At 41.1% G+C, this 20049-nt stretch overlaps 2 protein-coding genes across 2 annotated transcripts in view; both read right to left on the bottom strand.

Moving 5' to 3' along the window:
• The window catches only part of pus3 (pseudouridylate synthase 3), a 47498-nt gene that overhangs the window by 16305 nt on the left and 11144 nt on the right, over positions 1-20049 (bottom strand). The gene's annotated exons all lie outside the window — the stretch shown is intronic.
• On the bottom strand, positions 6027-19344 carry LOC133558381 (dephospho-CoA kinase domain-containing protein-like). Its single transcript, XM_061909726.1, has 5 exons — positions 19055-19344; positions 13617-13731; positions 13334-13537; positions 9635-9722; positions 6027-8079 (listed from the first exon to the last, which is right to left on the bottom strand). The coding sequence occupies exons 2-5, from the start codon at positions 13726-13728 to the stop codon at positions 7794-7796; spliced, it is 690 nt and encodes a 229-aa protein (XP_061765710.1). The 5' UTR covers positions 13729-13731; positions 19055-19344; the 3' UTR covers positions 6027-7793.

Here is a 20049-nt window from a genome sequence, read left to right as displayed (position 1 = left end):
TTGATTATTTTTGGACTCTTCCGATAGCTATTCCTTATTTACATTGTTACCATAGTTTCTGATTTGTTCCACCTGCTCTGGTTTTTGTCGCGCACCTGTGATTCCTGATTACTGCCCTTATTTAAGCCTGCCTTTTCCCTCCGTTTGATCTTGATCCTTTGTTTGCGGTAAGCAACTTTCACGTGGGTACCTTCCAATGTCTAGTTCTTGTGCTAAGTTTTACCTTAGCTTCCCGTGCGCTCGGCACACGCTTTTCTTTTGCCCGTTTTTGTACCAATGTTATTTTATTTGTGTATATTTAATCAAGCTCTTACCTGCTATTCCTGTCCCGTCTGGTCCATGTGCATCTTGGGGTGACAACTTGTGCATCATTATGCGCGCCCCTCGTGACACTAACACCCTACAATGAACACAATATAACAGTCCACACCCAAAATGTCATTATTTTGGAACGTGACGATAACTGTCTTAAAAAGAAACAATCTTTTCCCAGTCTATCCATGAACTGTACCGTTTCCTCCTTCATGTCCTCATGTTTCTAAGGTGTCTACAACACAATTTTGATAGTTTGTGCATTAAGTTCTTACTAAGCGTTGTTCCACCATGTGCAAAAAAAAACTGGTGAGCATTAATTGTGTTTCTTGATAATCCATTAAAATGGCATGCGGGATTTGCTTGTATCTCCTTGAGGAATAACGAGCTTGCAGATAAGACTCCTCAAGGGCGACATGTTTTTCCATTGTGGCGATAAAGACAAAATAATTAGTCATCTGGTAAATAAGGGAAATGTTATGATTTGCGGGCGGGCTGTTATTGGTTTTATTTGCATCACCTTGCCTCTGATGGCAGGAGGCGGGTGGCGGTTGGTGATGCAAAGCGGCTCAGACAGAGGATTCCGAAGCGTCGACACACTGCTGCCTCGCCGCGGGCCAGATCTCTGAACGCGATGGTGAGATTACAGAAGTCTTCACCTCCTTTTGACATTGGGGAGTAATTTGTTTTTCTCCCAGAAAAAGGGGCCTTAAAAACCCGGTTGATGACTTTCACTTTTTTTGGCTTGACATCTTCATTCTTAAAGCCTATTATTATTCCAACGGAGCCTTCAGTCGCCTGGAGGGAGCGTTCACTCTTGCTGGTTCAGATAAAAGTCCACCCTGCAAATGTGGCCTCTTGTCCTTCTGACACAAACAGGGAAAAGACACACGGGGAAGATGGACACCCGGGGGAGGCTCACCGTCAAAACCAGGCTGTGGTGACCCGACTTTGAAGCAACAGTCTTCCTAACTTGCTATTGTACGTTTTTGGCTTGAAAGGCGCAGAGAAAGCCAAGTGATATACAGTAGAACCTCAATATACAAACCCCTATATTTGCAAAAACTTTTAGATCGGGCCAAATAGGCCTCTGTTAACAAAAGCTTCATTCGTACATTTTGTGTCCCGCTGGCAGTCATTGTGTACTTGTTCGTCGTGAAGAGCTTGAGCAACAGAAAGTTTTTAATTGTGATGAGAGCAGACATTTTCTTGAAAAACATGGCAAAGTGGACTTATTTCCCAGTGGGAGAGAATACTACCTATTGTTCAGTGGCGCCTCTTCCAGGAGAAGACACACCATGTATTGATTTACAAGTTGAAAAACTCATTCGGGTTTTATCATTTAGTGGACAATTGTACGGAATATGTACTGTACTGTGCAATCTACTAATAAAAGTTTCAATTAATCAATCAATCAATACCCCTCCTCGGTCTGCTCCTTTCTCTCCTCTTATGAGCTGCTTCTTTGACGATATAAATGTACCATAAGTAGGGGTTTAACGGTACGTGTATTTGTATTGAACCGTTTCGGTACGGGGGTTTCGGTTCGGTTCGGAGGTGTACCGAACGAGTTTCCACACGGACATATTAGGTAGCGCACCGCACGTTGTGTAAACAATGCAGAGCGAAGCACAACACACGGCATGCTAGCAGTGACCGGGCTAGGACAATGTGCAAAAGCCAGAGCTGGAAGACCCTCCTGGCTCGTTAACATCTCCCGTTTGGGAACACTTCGGCTTCGCGGTGCAATACAACAATGGAGGACGGAGGTTTGCCGATATTGTTCAGCAGCAGTAGGGTATGCTTCTGCCAACACGTCACCCCTTTGAAGCGGCACCACCCCCAAGTCAAGCTTGCTTTAAGGAAGCGAAAGAGGAGCAAGGTGCAAACACCACATTCAAACAGCCTCTCCTCGGCTAGCCAGGCAGGGCTAAAGCAATAACAAATGTTTTTTATAGCAGCACATTTAAGACCTTCCATCCATCCATTTTTTACCGCTTGTTCTGTTCGGGGTTGCTGTATTGCATTAAAACTAGATTTTGACCCACTTCTATAATGGAAGAACAATAAGCCCATATCTCCTCTTACTACCAAGTTAGCCAGGTTGGGGGGGAAAGAAAAGTTAATCTGAGGCTGAGTTGACTTGAAACTGTTTAATGTTGCACTTTTTATATGTAGAAGAAAAGTTTCGTCATTTTATTTCATCTGAGCAACCACTGGAGGCAGTTTAATGTTGAAGAACGTGGACCCCGACTTAAACAAGTTGAAAAACTTATTCGGGTGTTACCATTTAGTGGTCAATTGTACGGAATATGTACTGTACTGTGCAATCTAATAATAAAAGTCTTAATCAATCAATCAAAAAAAGCACTTTATATGTAGAAAGGTTTTGTTAAGGAACCATTCTGAGCCTTATCTTATTTAGTTTTTATTTTATATATGTTGACCACATTAACCCTGGCAATGGACCCTGTGTGTATATCTATGTTATGCCATTGTTTACAAATTTGGTAAATAAATAACCAAAAAACCGAACCGTGACCTCTAAACCGAGGTACGTACCGAACCGAAATTTTAGTGTACCGTTACACCCCTAACTATAAGTCTATTTCACGTCATTATTGTAACAATATGGTTGTTAAAGTTAAGGATTTCTGTGATTTCCGGTCGTTTGTGAGAGCACCAAAGGGACTTCTGTATGCGTAAGCGTGTTGGCAGAGCAGCGCATACAGCTTATTGTTGTTTAAGATTGGTAATGAAGAGATAGTTAATTCATCATTTCCATGTTATGATTGTTTGATACACAGTACTGTATAGCACTTAACAATGTGTACAAACCTTTAATAAAATAGAGACTTTTGTCGAGGATGGAAACCATTATTATTATTTTTTTTTACATTGTTTCTCTTGGAGAAATGTGCTTCTCTATACAAAATGTTCGATTTATTAACCCAGTTCAAGAAGTTATTAAGGTTTCGCTGTAAGAACTGGGCTTCACCGTGACATCTCAAGTGTTCTTGAATTTCCATATCGAGCCTTTCTAGAGTTCCTCCATACATGTAAAAGGAGGGCAGATCGATCCGTAAGTCGGTAAAGTCGATACCAACGATAGTATCAGCATATGATCGACAGAAGAGAGATTAGATAGATTATGTTTTCACAAAATCAGTCTTTTGTTGTATTTGTTAATGACTTTCCTCTTTTCTAATTTGTTTATATTGTTAAAATGTTGAATATTTTTGTCAAACAATGCCAAAGCATCAAATCTGAGGGTTCATACATTGCGTGAGCTTGCACTCAGTTTTGGACGCCACTGAATGCTGTGTTTTGATATCTTTTTTTTTAAAGAATTTTGTTTAATAAAAGGGAAAGAGGAACTACCGTATTTTGCGGACTATAAGTCGCAGTTTTTTTCATGGTTTGGCCAGGGGTGAGACTTATACTCAGGAGCGACTTATGTGTGAAATTATTAACACATTTCCGTAAAATATCCAATAATATCATTAAGATCATTCACGTAAGAGACTAGACGTATAAGATTTCATGGGATTTAGTGATTAGGAGTGACAGATTGTTTGGTAAACGTATAGCATGTTCTATATGTTATAGTTATTTGAATGACTCTTACCATAATATGTTACGTTAACATAGCAGGCACCTTCTCAGTTGGTTATTTATGCGTCATATAACGTACACTTATTCAGCCTGTTGTTCACTATTCTTTATTTATTTTAAATTGCCTTTCAAATGTCTATTCTTAGCGCTGCTTTCGATACCGTCGATCTTAATATTTTATTAGAACGTATCAAAAGACGAATTGGTATGTCAGACTTAGCCCTGTCTTGGTTTAACTCTTATCTTACTGATAGGATGCAGTGTGTCTCCCACAACAATGTGACCTCGGACTACGTTAAGGTAACGTGTGGAGTTCCCCAGGGTTCGGTCCTTGGCCCTGCACTCTTCAGCATCTACATGCTGCCGTTAGGTGACATCATACGCAAATACGGTATTAGCTTTCACTGTTATGCTGATGACACCCAACTCTACATGCCCCTAAAGCTGACCTACACGCCGGATTGTAGTCAGCTGGAGGCGTGTCTTAATGAAATTAAACAATGGATGTCCGCTAACTTTTTGCAACTCAACGCCAAAAAAACGGAAATGCTGATTATCGGTCCTGCTAGACACCGAACTCTATTTAATAATACAACTCTAACATTAGACAACCAAACAATTAAACAAGGCGACACGGTAAAGAATCTGGGTGTTATCTTCGACCCAACTCTCTCCTTTGAGGCACACATTAAAAGCGTTACTAAAACGGCCTTCTTTCATCTCCGTAATATCGCTAAAATTCGCTCCATTCTGTCCACTAAAGACGCTGAGATCATTATCCATGCGTTTGTTACGTCTCGCCTCGACTACTGTAACGTATTATTTTCGGGTCTCCCCATGTCTAGCATTAAAAGATTACAGTTGGTACAAAATGCGGCTGCTAGACTTTTGACAAGAACAAGAAAGTTTGATCACATTACGCCTGTACTGGCTCACCTGCACTGGCTTCCTGTGCACTTAAGATGTGACTTTAAGGTTGTACTACTTACGTATAAAATACTACACGGTCTAGCTCCATCTTATCTTGCCGATTGTATTGTACCATATGTCCCGGCAAGAAATCTGCGTTCAAAGGACTCCGGCTTATTAGTGATTCCCAAAGCCCAAAAAAAGTCTGCGGGCTATAGAGCATTTTCCGTTCGGGCTCCAGTACTCTGGAATGCCCTCCCGGTAACAGTTCGCGATGCCACCTCAGTAGAAGCATTTAAGTCTCACCTTAAAACTCATTTGTATACTCTAGCCTTTAAATAGACTCCCTTTTTAGACCAGTTGATCTGCCGTTTCTTTTCTTTTTCTTCTATGTCCCACTCTCCCGTGTGGAGGGGGTCCGGTCCGATCCGGTGGCCATGTACTGCTCGCCTGTGTATCGGCTGGGGACATCTCTGCGCTGCTGGTCCGCCTACGCTTGGGATGGTTTCCTGCTGGCTCCGCTGTGAACGGGACTCTCGCTGCTGTGTCTTGGATCCTCTTTGGACTGGACTCTCGCGACTGTGTTGTATCCATTGTGGATTGAACTTTCACAGTATCATGTTAGACCCGCTCGACATCCATTGCTTTCCTCCTCTCTAAGGTTCTCATAGTCATCATTGTCACCGACGTCCCACTGGGTCATTATTGTCACCAATGTCCCACTGGGTGTGAGTTTTCCTACCGAGGATGTCGTGGTGGTTTGTGCAGCCCTTTGAGACACTAGTGATTTAGGGCTATATAAGTAAACATTGATTGATTGATTGATATTCTTGGTGTTGGGTTTTATCAAATACATTTCCTCAAAAAATGCGACTTATATATCTTTTTTTCCTTCTTTATTATGCATTTTCGGCAGGTGCGACTTATACTCCGGAGCGACTTATACTCCAAAAAATACGGTACTTTAAATATTGTGTTGATATTGTTCATATGTCAATTACACTCGCCTTAAATACATTTTAAAAATTACAGTTAATGCATGTGATTAGTAGCAGTCAATCACACTCATGGATTATCTGTCTTGGAATCGTGCGCATAAAACTCTGATCTTCCCGATACATTTTGGTCTGATCTGAGCTGAATATGTAAGCAAAGTCAAAAAATTAAATGTAAAAACATTTTTATCCAGACAAATTTCATTCAGAGTTTAATTCGGCACCAGTTTAAATACCACATTTAAAACCCCATTGAAAAAGTTTCTGTACAATTTTTTGTTCAACTATTTACTTGAATTAAAAGTCTTCTGTAGTTTTTACCACCATATGTACAGTTTGTAGCATGCTCAGGATGAAGATGTGACAGCTTGTGTTTGTTTCAAACATTAGTCTGATCGTTTATGTGAGGCGTTGCAGTCTTTACAAAGAGTGTAGACACAAGAGAGACAAAGAAGAATCAGTATATGTACAGAAAGCTTTTAGAGTGTAAGAAAACACAATAAATTCACTCACTTTGCAGTTAAAACTGGATTGTCAATACATTCTTTCTCATAATAATCTTCATGTCAAGATAAAGTTATTAATAAACATACATTTTTCCGTGAGGGGAGGTTAGATCAAGCTACTCAGCTACAAAAGGAGTGGCTATAAAACTTCTTTATAAATGATGGTGGTAAAGTATATATTAAGCCTATTTGTTACCATCACGCTATCATTATCCATCGTTCATGTGAGTAAACCAATGAAAATTGCATGTGGACACCTTTTAAATATTCATCTGTCAGTGCAAGTTGTGCTAATAATGCGCTCAAACGTTGTTCTCAGGAGAATTAGTAGGACATCTTACAAAAAATAAAAACCTGTGTTTACATGAGCGACGACCTCTGCAAATGTGCTACTTTCATTGGGAAGTTTTTCAGACAATATTCTGCTATTTACATCTATTATGCAAAATCTACTTTTTTTTTTACCTATTGCTACATGTTTTTGTGTATTTGGGTCCTGCGTAAGTCCCAAAAACTTGAACTCAAACCGTGGAGGAATTGTAGAGATAGTCATAACACAATCTTACCTTCCTTTATACTTTTCCAAATGAGCAGTTTGCCCCATTTGTGGCGTTTTTCCCCTTTTGTGATGTCAGCGGATAGCTCCATACATGGTAAAAGTTCACCTGAAGAGCTTTGCGCGAGTCCGTCATAGTAGTCCAACACTGTAGTCAATAAGTTCCTTCTTTTTCTATTCACTTGTTTCGAAGCAGACTAAAAAAACTACAAAAAAGGTGACTGGGAGACGACGCTGTCAAAGTGGAGGCACGTAAAAAAAGACCGCCCACAAAAACGGAGCAGCCTGACGAAACGGTCAGAAAGCAGCTTGAAAACGGTCTGTAAAACATAATCCATGCAACATTTTGACCAAATAACTACCAATACATCCTATGTAGACCACAAGGCAGTGTTCTAAATGTAGAAAAAAAATCATAATATGACCCCTTTGTATTTAAGTCAGATGACACCTACAAAATACCTCTAAAGTTGCACAAACTTTTGTTCAAATTCAATTGTGAGAGACTTTAAGCCTATTTTTTACGCTTGTATGACCAATGAAAATGTTTAAATAGTTCACTACTGTACTGTTTTAAATAACAGTTAAAGTTGATGATTACAATAGATTATCTCTATTGCCACCGAAACGTTTCGAACAATTTGGATTAAGTTGAACAAAAGATGGTATTTCCATATTTTTGTATGTGTAAATTTATGGTTTTCATTAGACAGAATCATAACACAAATTTATAAGAGCACAAAAATGTCACTGAACAACTATTTAAAGTGCATTTTTGTAAGAAATCCTACTAAATTATTCTGAGAGCGTGGCTCCATTGTTACCAGCATGACACCAGGCTGTTGTGGAACTAACCTGCCCGCCTGGTGTTCACCTCACATTCTTGTCCTCAGGACTCTGCTAGGACAAAAGCAGCTTGGCGGCGTACAGCAGGATCCCGCCCAGACCGGCAGTGGCGGCAACAGCCAGCACCCTGACCAAAAGGAAGTCCATGGAGTCCTCCAGCTTGGTGTGGAGCCGCAGGACTTGGCGCTGGGTGTCCTCTCGCGTGCCCGAGTTCTCAATGACGTGGCTGGCCAGGCCGCGCTTCTCGTTCAGCGGCATCTGGGCGGCCAGGCGCTGATCGGCCTCCTCCTGGGTGAGGCCGTCCCTCTGCATCAGGCGCGCCAGCTGAGTGGCAGGGTCACTGGAAAGGAACAGACAATGCCAGATTATTTAGTGCACATTGTGAGAAGAATCCCTAAGTGGTGAGTCACGCTAACGAGGCGCAGACAGCGAGTATGTGTGAAGGATCCAGGATGTCCAAAACTTTGGGCCTTATTGACAGTGAAAGTGTCAGAAACACACTTCAGAATAGTTGTGGTTTCAAACATGAAGCATGTAAAGCATGGATTCGGAAAAATGTGCACTGGACCGCATGGATCTTCATGCACCATTTTCTTTGTCAAATTGAAATTACTTTTCAGGCATTTTCAGGGTTTTTTTCATTTTTATCTATGTATTTATTTTACATATACCGGTACCTGTTTTAATCACTCCAAATTATTATGCAGCTTTCTAATCAAAATCATATTTTTATTTATATGCATATTTTAAACAAAGTTATTACTGTATAACATTCTAAAATATGTACTAATAATATATTACATACATTTAAATTTATAACATGCTTGAAAGGAGCAATTGTTTTCTATTTTATGACGGGGGATGTCGTGGCGCAGTGGGAGAGTGGCTGTGCGCAACCCGAGGGTCCCTGGTTCAATCCCCACCTAGTACCAACCACGTCACGTCTGTTGTGTCCTTGAGAAAGACACTTCACCCTTGCTCCTGATGGGTGCTGGTTAGCGCCCTGCATGGCAGCTCCCTCCATCAGTGTGTGAATGTGTGTGTGAATGGGAAAATATTGAAGTAGTTTCAAAGCGCTTTGAGTACCTTGAAGGTAGAAAAGCGCTATACAAGTACAACCCATTTATCATTTATTACACCATAAGAGGTTGTGTATCTTCTGAGCTTCTCTGCTGCCCATTTTTTTGTATATAAAAAATCATTAATTTTGCATTAAACATTAATTAACATTAGTAGAAATGTTATTAATAAAATATATACCTTGACTGTATTACACATATTCATTAGAATTATTAGCATGCATAAAATCAGCAATTGTATATTTTATTACACTATAAGATCCTCTCATATTGCTGTTGCCCAATGAAAATCATGTGTCCATTTTTGTATTGATAAAAAACAGATTTTCCGTTGAACAAAAAATATGTTTAAATTACATGTCATTAGAAACATTATTAATAAAATATATATACTAATAATATATTACATAATTTGATTTAAAATAATAATGAAAGCAGCAATTTTATTATGTTTTATTACATTATGAGATCCTCTCACATTGTTGCTGCTCAATTAAAATCATGTGTCTGTTTTTATATATACATAGAAAAAAATTTGACATTTAGCATAGAACACTTATTTTTTAATAAACAAATACGGTATTTTATTTAATTGCGCTATGAGATTCGCTTATCTTTTTTTAATTTTCTCTGTTGAAAAGAAAAACAAGGGAAACATTTGATGTACTTTATGTACCGGTACATGTTTTTAGTTCTACATTTATCTAACTAGGCTTTCTTTGAAGGAAACAGCAGAGGCCAATGAAACAGGAGTGACACATAAGCTAATGTGTCATAATTAAAAGGTCAGAATTGAGGGGACAACGGGTCGCTTACCAGTAAACCACAACGGTGTGGTTGAGAAACTGAGTGAGCCTTCTGGTTTCGAATAGAAGCGGCACATCCAACACGACGTAGCGGTAACCTAGAAAACGGAACATTGTTGTTGGGCACAAACTGAAAACATACGTGCAACATTAAAAAACGACAAAATGTTGACATAATGGGCACGGTGACATTTTTATCTACCAGTACGAGAGCTTGGAATATTTTCTCGGTTTGCTGCGCAGAATTGGTGATGACTCCATTAATAATTGCCCTACAAGCCAACTAAAAAAAAAGTTCCACTGTGTGTATTAAATGAAGAGAGAAAGGGATTTTACATGGGGATATTTAATTGCTATGCCTTAATTATAAAACACATAAAAGATAGATGCTATAAGTGGAAACTGCATGAGCAATATTTCAAACAATTATAGCTGTAACAAAACATCAACCTAATAATTTATCCAGAACTGAGCTCAGGCTACACTCAACTGAATTATTACACACATCTGCTGCTAGTCTCATCATTAAAAGTTGTAAAGCTAATTTGACCCGTTACTGTTTTATTTGCTTTTTTTAAAGGCCTACTGAAATGAGATTTTCTTATTTAAACGGGGATAGCAGGTCCATTCTATGTGTCATACTAGATCATTTCGCGATATTGCCATATTTTTGCTGAAAGGATTTAGCAGAGAACATCGACGATAAAGTTCGCAACTTTTGGTCGCTAGTAAAAAAGCCTTGCCTGTACCGGAAGTAGCAGGCAAAGTGGGCGTGACATCACGAGTTGTAGGGCTCCTCACATCCTCACATTGTTTATAATCATAGCCTCCAGCAGCAAGAGCTATTCGGACCAAGAAAGCGACAATTTCCCTATTAATTTGAGCGAGGATGAAAGATTTGTGGATGAGGAAATTTAGAGTGAAGGACTAGAAGAAAAAAAAGTAAATAAAAAAAAAGGCGATTGCAGTGGGAGCAATTCAGATGTTATTAGACACATTTAATAGGATAATTCCGGAAAATCCCTTATCTGCCTATTGTGTTGCTAGTGTTTTAGTGAGATTAAATAGTACCTGAAAGTCGGAGGGGTGTGGCCACGGGTATGTTGACCACGAGTGTCTCTGAGGGAAGTCACGCAGCTGCAGCAGGACGGAAGCTCCGCTGATGTCTCCGGTAAGAGACGACTTATTACCACAATTTTCTCACCGGAAACTGCCAGTTGACATATGGTCGGGATCCATGTTCGCTTGACCGCTCTGTTCCACAGTAAAGCTTCACCTTCGGGAATTTTAAACAAGGAAACACCGGCTGTGTTTGTGTGGCTAAAGGCTAAAAGCTTCCCACCTCCATCTTTCTACTTTGACTTCTCCATTATTAATCGAAAAAAATTGCAAAAGATTCAGCAACACAGATGTCCAGAATACTGTGTAATTATGCGAGTAAAGCAGACTACTTATAGCTTGGATCGGGCTGGAAAATAATGTCCGCTACAACCCAAGACGTCAAACGCACGCATCCTCACATCGCGACGTTTTCAACACAACACGTCGCGGGAAATTTGAAATTGCAATTTAGTAAACTAAAAAGGCCGTATTGGCATGTTTAGCAATGTTAATATTTCATCATTGATATATAAACTATCAGACTGCGTGGTTTGTAGTAGTGGGTTTCAGTAGGCCTTTAACTCTTTGCACAAATTCAATTGGAGTCGTCCCTGGCCTCATAGCGCTTCAAATATGGTTTCACATCGCAAATTGTTTTCTTTAAAGAAGAGTCTACAGTATGGGTGTCAAACTCTGGCCCGCCATGTAATTTCATTTGACCCTTGAGGCAATATCAAATTAACATTAGAGCTGGCCCGCCGATATTATACAGTGGCGGTGCCGCTTTGACACTGCATTCACCGCTAATACACATACCTGCCAACTCTCTCGATTTTCCCAGGAGACTACCGAATTTCAGTGCCCCTCCCGAAAATCTCCCGGGGAAACCATTCTCCAGAATTTCTCCCGATTTCCACTTGAACAATAATGGGGGCGTGTCTTAAAGGAACTGTCCTTAGCGTCCCCTACAACCTGTTGTCACGTCCGCCTTTCCTCCTTACTAACAGCGTGCCTGCCCAGTCACATATAATATGTGGCTTTTAAACACAAGTAAGTAAATGCAAGGCATACTTGATCAACAGCCATACAGGTCACACTGAGGGTGGCCGCATAAACAACTTTAAGACTGTTCCGAATATGCGCCACAATGTGAACCCACACCAAACAAGAATGACAAACAAATTTCAGGAGAACATCCGCACCGTGACACAACATAAATAAAAATACCTTGAACCCCTTGCAGCACTAACTCTTCCGGGACGCTACAATATACACCACCCCAACCTGAACCCCGACATTAATGATCTACCATCCAAGAAAAGATGGCAGGTATCTGGCTTGGGCACGTCAGATTAGATGAGTGTGTCGCAAACTGAGCAGTAAAAAGGCCTGAATGGTTGATTTATTCATTGTTATGTTATCTAAAATCTTATTAGCCTGTGGAAAAAGTAAATGTTGATATTTACCTCAGAAGGCTACAAAGATAAAAGAGGCATTCAATTGTTTATTTATATTTTATTTAATATACCATTGATGTCTTTTGAAAGTTGATTTTGCACTGTTGCTTGTTCCATACTCAGTGTAGCAAACTGAGCAATAATTAAAGTTTTATTCATGCACTTTCTCTTGCTACTTTAAGGCTTGAATGTTTGATTCATTCATTATTATTTTATTTTCAAATGTATTATTAGCCTGTGGAAAAAGTTGATTTTGATATTTACCTCAGAAGGCTGCAAATAGAAAAGAGGCATTAATTTTTCATTTAAATTTTATATGATATGCCATTGATATTTTTTCATTATTATTATTATTTGAAACTCGATTTTGCATGTCACTATAAAGTTATATAAGACTTGCTTGTTCAATATTCAATGCAAAACTTTTTTGGGCCCCTATTGGGACGGCGTGGCGCAGTGTAAGAGTGGCCGTGCGCAACCCGAGGGTCACTGGTTCAAATCCCACCTAGAACCAACCTCGTCACGTCGGTTGTGTCCTGAGCAAGACACTTCACCCTTGCTCCTGATGGGTGCTGGTTGGCGCCTTGCATGGCAGCTCCCTCCATCAGTGTGTGAATGGGTAAATGTGGAAGTAGTGTCAAAGCGCTTTGAGTACCTTAAAGGTAGAAAAGCGCTATACAAGTACAACCCATTTATTAAAAGGTTAATTTGTTCAAACTTGGCCCGTGGCTTTGTCCAGTTTTAAATTTTGGCCCACTCTGTATTTGAGTTTGACACCCCTGGTCTATAGCATTTTCAAGCGTTTAAATGGTTAAATGAATTAAAAGTATTCAAACTTAAAGTCTAGGCCAGTATCATGGCCACTGATTGGCTTAACTCGAGGCCTCATTACTTTATTGGATTAATAGTGTTAAAATTGTGTTATTTCATGTCTAAGGTGCTGTCATAATGTTGAAAAAACCTATTTTGAAGGTCGTATAGTTATATTATTTTTCGTGCTCGAACTTTGAAAATATTTGATTTATAATGAATGATTCCTACTTGGCCGAAATTCGTTTATCACCGCTATTTATCACAATATATTGCGAGAAATGGGGGACGACAATATCGCATTGAGACAGGGAGAAAAAAAAACAAAGAATCAGTCTCACCTCTGAGGAAGTAAAACACAATCTGCTTAAGCATCTCTTTATGAATCTCCGGGTGAGTGATGGAGTTGAGCAGCTTCCTCTTCCCCTCGTCGGCAAAGATGAGCCGGCCGAGCTTCTGCCGGTCGATTTCGCCGCTCTCCAGCAAGACCTCAGGCCCAAAGTGGAAGACGATGCGCGAGTGGGCGGCTGTGTGCGCCTCCACGACTGTTTTTTTTTTTTGTAATATTATCTTTAATTAAACAAGGAAAATAATCATATGTACTATTTATATATTGTAAAGTACCTTTCCTGGCCACGACATCAGCATCAATGATAGGACACCCGAGATCCCGCAGCATCGACGACACTGTGCTTTTCCCTGAGGCGATACCACCTGTCAGCCCGACCAGGTACATCTCCTGATAGGAATAACAATAAATTGAATAAACAAAAAAAAAAGTGGATGTATTTGTACCAAACCTTTGGGGCATCATATCAATCAATCAATGTTTACTTATATAGCCCTAAATCACTAGTGTCTCAAAGGGCTGCACAAACCACCACGACATCCTCGGTAGGCCCACATAAGGGCAAGGAAAACTCACACCCAGTGGGACATCGGTGACAATAATGACCCAGTGGGACGTCGGTGACAATGATGACTATGAGAACCTTGGAGAGGAGGAAAGCAATGGATGTCGAGCGGGTCTAACATGATACTGTGAAAGTTCAATCCACAATGGATCCAACACAGTCGCGAGAGTCCAGTCCAAAGCGGATCCAACACAGCAGCGAGAGTCCCGTTCACAGCGGAGCCAGCAGGAAACCATCCCAAGCGGAGGCGGATTAGCAGCGCAGAGATGTCCCCAGCCGATACACAGGCAAGCAGTACATGGCCACCGGATCGGACCGGACCCCCTCCATAAGGGAGAGTGGGACATAGAAGAAAAAGAAAAGAAACGGCAGATCAACTGGTCTAAAAAGGGAGTCTATTTAAAGGCTAGAGTATACAAATGAGTTTTAAGGTGAGACTTAAATGCTTCTACTGAGGTGGCATCTCGAACTGTTACCGGGAGGGCATTCCAGAGTACTGGAGCCCGAACGGAAAACGCTCTATAGCCCGTAGACTTTTTTTGGGCTTTGGGAATCACTAACAAGCCGAGTTGATTAGGCCAACAGTAGGATTTTCTTTTATTTTGTGTGGTGAGGGTGGAAAAAAATAAGTACATTGTATAAATTACTTATGAGAACGGCCGCTGTGGGACCTAAGGTGACGAAGTGTAGGTTATATTTAAAGGTATTCCTTACACCACTAATTTCAAACTCAAGGCCCAAGGGGCCAGATCTGGGCCACCACATCATTATATGTGGCCCACCAAGGTCTGGAAATAATATGCATCAATAAAGTACTTTATCTTTTCTGACTAAATGTATTTATTTTCATTTTGACGGGAAAAAAAATGCAGGTACCGCATGACATTGCATACCTTTTAAACTTTAATATTATCCATCCATCCATTTTCTACCGCTTATTCCCTTAGGGGTCGCGGGGGGCGCTGGTGCATATCTCAGCTACAATCGGGCGGAAGGCGGGGTACACCCTGGACAAGTCGCCACATTATCGCAGTTAATATTATCTAACCAGGGACGGCGTGGCGCAGTGGGAGAGTGGCCGTGCGCAACCCGAGGGTCCCTGGTTCAAATCCCACCTAGTACCAACTTTGTCACGTCCGTTGTGTCCTGAGCAAGACACTTCACCCTTGCTCCTGATGGGTGCTGGTTGGCGCCTTGCATGGCAGCTCCCTCCATCAGTGTGTGAATGGGTAAATGTGGAAATAGTGTCAAAGCTCTTTGAGTACCTTGAAGGTAGAAAAGCGCTATACAAGTATAACCCATTTATTCATTCATTTAATGTAGGAAAAAGTGTATTATCATACTTTTGTTAAAATATTTAAATTTCTGCTTGACTTATGGTTATAGAGCAGGTTATCCATCAAATTGCACACTGTAAAAATGATAATACATTTTACTGCAAAATTTTCGTTTTTTACAGCATATTACTGTAAATTGAAAAAAACTCTACCATTGTTTTTATACGGGAAATTCTGCAGACTGAGCTGCCAGTGATGTTGCTGTGAGATCTATAGTTATCATTTTTTACTGTTAATGGTAAGACAGTATCAGTTTTCTAAAGGTAAGAAATTGGCAGCTCTGTTGCCAGAATAAAATAAAAACGATGGTAAAATTTTTCCATTTCAGTGGCCTAGTGGTTAGAGTGTCCGCCCTGAGATCGGTAGGTCGTGTGTTCAAATCCCGGCCAAGTCATACCAAAGACTATAAAAATGGGACCCATTACCTCCCTGCTTGGCACTCAGCATTAAGGGTTGGAATTGGGGGGTTAAATCACCATTAATGATTCCCGGGCGCGGCACGGCTGCTGCCCGCTGCTCCCCTCACCTCCCAGGGGGTGATTAAGGGTGATGGGTCAAATGCAGAGAATAATTTCGCCACATCTAGTATGTGTGTGACAATCATTGGTACTTTAACTTTTAACTTCATATGTTGCAAAAAACACTGTACATTTTATAGTAAAATCGTGTTGATTGAGTTGCTCGTTTTTTACTGTAAAAAAATACAGTTTTTTTACGGTGTATGTCAAAAATATATATAATAATCAAATGAATCGGCAAATTCATATATCATTCGTTGTTACAAGCGGCTCTCTGAGGGCAGCCATAACTACAATGTGGCCCTCAATGAAAATGAGTTTGACAACCCTGCGTTACATAATTGTTTAGATAGATACTACAATTACTGAGTCCCAAGTAATCACAGGCACATAAAAGAAATTAGTTGTTAAAAACGTATGGCTAATGTACTACAGTAAATAGGGCAGTGTTTTTCAACCACATGAGTGTACCGCCAGATATTGTTTGGTGTGCCGTGATAAATTATGTAACTTCACCTAATTGGGTTGAAAATATTTTTTGCAAGCCAGTAATTATTGTGGGCATCACAGTGGAAGAGGGCTTATGAAGGTCCCGAATAGTCCTGGGTTCAATCCCGGGGTCGTGATCTTTCTGTGTGGAGTTTGCATGTTCTCCCCGTGACTGCGTGGGTTCCCTCCGGGTACTCCGGCTTCCTCCAACTTCCAAAAACATGCACCTGGAGATAGGTTGATTGGCAACACTAAATTGGCCCTAGTGTGTGAATGTGAGTGTGAATGTTGTCTGTCTATCTGTGTTGGCCCAGCGATGAGGCGCGACTTGTCCAGGGTGTAAACCCCGCCTTCCCCAAAGGGAATAAGCGGTAGGAAATGGATGGATGGACAGTAATTATTGCCTGTGCTGTCAAGAGCTCGGAAGAGTAACCGTGTAACACTTCCATATCAGTAGGTGGCATCAGGTAGCTAATTGCTTTGTAGATGTTTGTCGTGATCACAATATGCAGACGACAGCGGGAGGCAGTGTGCAGGTAAAAAATATATCTCATGCTTAAACCAAAAATAAACAAAATGCATTGAAGCTTCGGGATGGCTAAGCAAACCCAACTCAAACTGAACTGGTTGAAAAGTAAACAAAAACATAGTGTTGGACGACAGCAAAGACTTTCTGCTTGTGGAGCAGACGGCGTCCACAAAGTACATCTTACATGACAAAAAAAACCATCAAAATAATAGCGCAAAACAAGAACTAAAACACTACACACAGGAAAACACAAAAAAACCTCAAAATAAGTCACGGCGTGATGTGACAGGTGGTGACAGTACACATACTTTGAGAAAAGAGCTATAGTGATGCATGCTTGGTTACGGTTCAAATTCACATCCAACAATAGCGAGAACGATTTTACAAGCGGCCGAAATGAGTTTTCTCCGCTAGGTGGCGGGGTTCTCCCTTAGAGATAGGATGAGAAGCTCTGCCATCCGGGGGGAGCTCAATGTAAAGCCGTTACTCCTCCACATGGAGAGGAGCCAGATGAGGTGGTTCGGGCATCTGGTCAGGATGCCATCCGAATGCCTCCCTAGGGAGGTGTTTAGGGCAGTGTTTTTCAACCTTTTTTGAGCCAGGGCACATTTTTAGAGTTAAAAAAAAATGCGGAGGCACACCACCAGCAGAAATCATTAAAAAAACGAAACTCAGTTGACAGTAAAAAGTCGTCGCCGCAATTGTTGGATATGACTTTAAAGCATAACCAAGCATGTATCACTATAGCTCTTGTCTCAAAGTAAGGTGTACTGTCACCACCTCTCACATCACATCCTGACTTATTTGGACTTGTTTGCTGTTTTCTTGTGTGTACTGTTTTAGTTCTTGTCTTGCGCTCCTATTTTGGCGGCTTTTTCTCTGAGTTTTCCTGTAGCAGTTACATGTCTTCCTTTGAACGATATTTCCCGCATCTACTTTGATTTTATCCTTCATCGTGGGGACATTGCATATCATGTTCGGATGTACATTGTGGAAACTGTCTTTGCTCCACAGTAAGTCTTTGCTGTCGTCCAGCATTCTGTTTTTGTTTACTTTGTAGCCAGTTCAGTTTTATTTTTGTTCTGCATGGCCTTCCCTAAGCTTCAATGCCTTTTCTTAGGGGCACTCACCTTTTGTTTATTTCTTGTTTATTCATCCATCCATCCATCCATTTTCCTACCGCTTATTCCCTTTTGGGGTCGTGGGGGGCGCTGGCGCCTATCTCAGCTACAATCGGGCGGAAGGCGGGGTACACCCTAGACAAGTCGCCACCTCATCGCAGGGCCAACACAGATAGACAGACAACATTCACACACTAGGGCCAATTTAGTGTTGCCAATCAACCTATCCCCAGGTGCATGTCTTTGGAAGTGGGAGGAAGCCGGAGTACCCGGAGGGAAGCCACGCATTCACGGGGAGGACATACAAACTCCACACAGAAAGATCCCGAGCCTGGGATTGAACCCAGGACTGCAGGACCTTCGTATTGTGAGGCAGACGCACTAACCCCTCTGCCACCGTGAAGCCCTGTTTATTCATTAAATACCTTTTTACCTGCATCCTGCCTCCCGTTGTATCAACATCTACAATTAGCTACCTGCTGCCACCTAATGGTATGGAGAGTATTACACGGTTACTCTGCAGAGCTCTAGACAACAACAACACATCATTTGCAGACTATAATTACTTGTTTGCTAATAAATATTTTTAAACCAAAAAGGTGAAATTAAATAGTCTTCCACAGCACTGGTTTAGGGCACGGCTGACCGGTACGAGGCCACGGGGAAGACCCAGGACACGTTGGGAAGACTATGTCTCGCTGCTGGCCTGAGAACACCTCGGGATCCCCCTGGAAGATCTTGACAAAGTGGCTGGGGAGAGGAAAGTCTGGGCTTTCCTGCTTAGGCTGCTGCCCCCGCGACCCGACATCGGGTAAGCGGAAGAAGATGGATTAATGGACTTTTTATTGTCAATATCGGCTCCTGACTTTCATTGTTTGCTGCTGGTGGTGTGCCTCGGGATTTTTTCAAAGAAAAAAATGTTCCTTGGCTCAGAAAAAAATGAATAACACTGATATAGGGAAATGCAGTAATAGAACAATTATAAAACACAAAAAATATGTTGATGTACTTAATGACACTTCCGCTATGACGTCACTATTAGGGTCAAGAGGTAGTTATCCAAGTGCCCTCATTATTACTTCACTTCATTTGATATGTACATTTCCCCAAGTACTTGTATTTTACCTCTCTGATATTTGTCAAACTTAGCTTACCTTTTTATTGTGCGCCGATCTTTAAATGAGTAAAAGTGGAGCACCGTGGAAACCTGCTAAGAAGTGAATGCTAACACAAGTATCGGCAGCGTCAAAACGTCCACAAATAGACGAACAGGCGAAGCCATTGTCTTTAACAGCCCGTCTCTATAAGTTAACAGTCAAGCAAAAATGACACAAGTATTTGACACTTGTGATATAATGAGCTAGAACTCCCAGGGTCATCCACATGCTAACAACCGGATGTCGGACCACGGCGTGTCACTGCAATGTGCTTCCTCTAGCGCAAGTGGATTGGATATTCAGTTCCACACAAAGTACATCAATTGCAATTATGAATGTCTTCAATGGCGGGGTTATTTCATTAAAGGCCTAGTGAAATGAGATGTTCTTATTCAAACGGGGATAGCAGGTCCATTCTATGTGTCATACTTGATCATTTCGCGATATTGCCATATTTTTGCTGAAAGGATTTAGTAGAGAACATCGACGATAAAGTGGGCAACTTTTGGTCGCTAATAAAAAAAAGCCTTGCCTGTACCGGAAGTAGCAGAGGATACGCGCGTGACGTCACGGGTTGTGGAACTCCTCACGTTTGAACATTGTTTACAAACATGGCCAATTTTAAATTTCCCACAAAGTATCCTGTTGAAAACGTTGCGGAATGATGACGCTTGCAGGTGACGTCACCGGTGGTAGCGGACATGTTCTGCCAGCACCGATCACGGCTAAAAGTAGTCTGTTTTTATCGCAGCATTACACAGTATTCTGGACAACTGTGTTGCTGAATCTTTTGCAATTTGTTCAATTAATAATGGAGACTACAAAGAAAGATGTAGGTGGAAAGCGGTGTATAATGCAGCCGGCTGTAGCAACACAAACACAGCCGGTGTTTGTTTGTTGTGAATTTTTACTATGAAACAGAGTGGTCAAGCGAACATGGTTCTCTACCACATGCCAACCGGCAGGTTTCGGTGAGAAAATTGTGGTAATAA

Source organism: Nerophis ophidion, linkage group LG08 (genome assembly GCF_033978795.1).
Source record: "Nerophis ophidion isolate RoL-2023_Sa linkage group LG08, RoL_Noph_v1.0, whole genome shotgun sequence".
In the NCBI taxonomy this organism is placed as follows: Eukaryota; Metazoa; Chordata; class Actinopteri; order Syngnathiformes; family Syngnathidae; genus Nerophis; species Nerophis ophidion.
This window is presented reverse-complemented; position numbering and strand designations above follow the sequence as displayed.

Excerpts from the sequence above, each read along its gene's own strand:
- LOC133558381 (XM_061909726.1), bottom strand. The coding sequence starts at position 13,728 with ATGTACCTGGTCGGGCTGACAGGTGGTATCGCCTCAGGGAAAAGCACA. Across the intron at positions 13,538-13,616 it reads TGATGTCGTGGCCAGGAAAG|TCGTGGAGGCGCACACAGCC; the intron begins GTACTTTACAAT and ends AAAAAAAAACAG. Across the intron at positions 9,723-13,333 it reads TGTGTTTTACTTCCTCAGAG|GTTACCGCTACGTCGTGTTG; the intron begins GTGAGACTGATT and ends TCCGTTTTCTAG.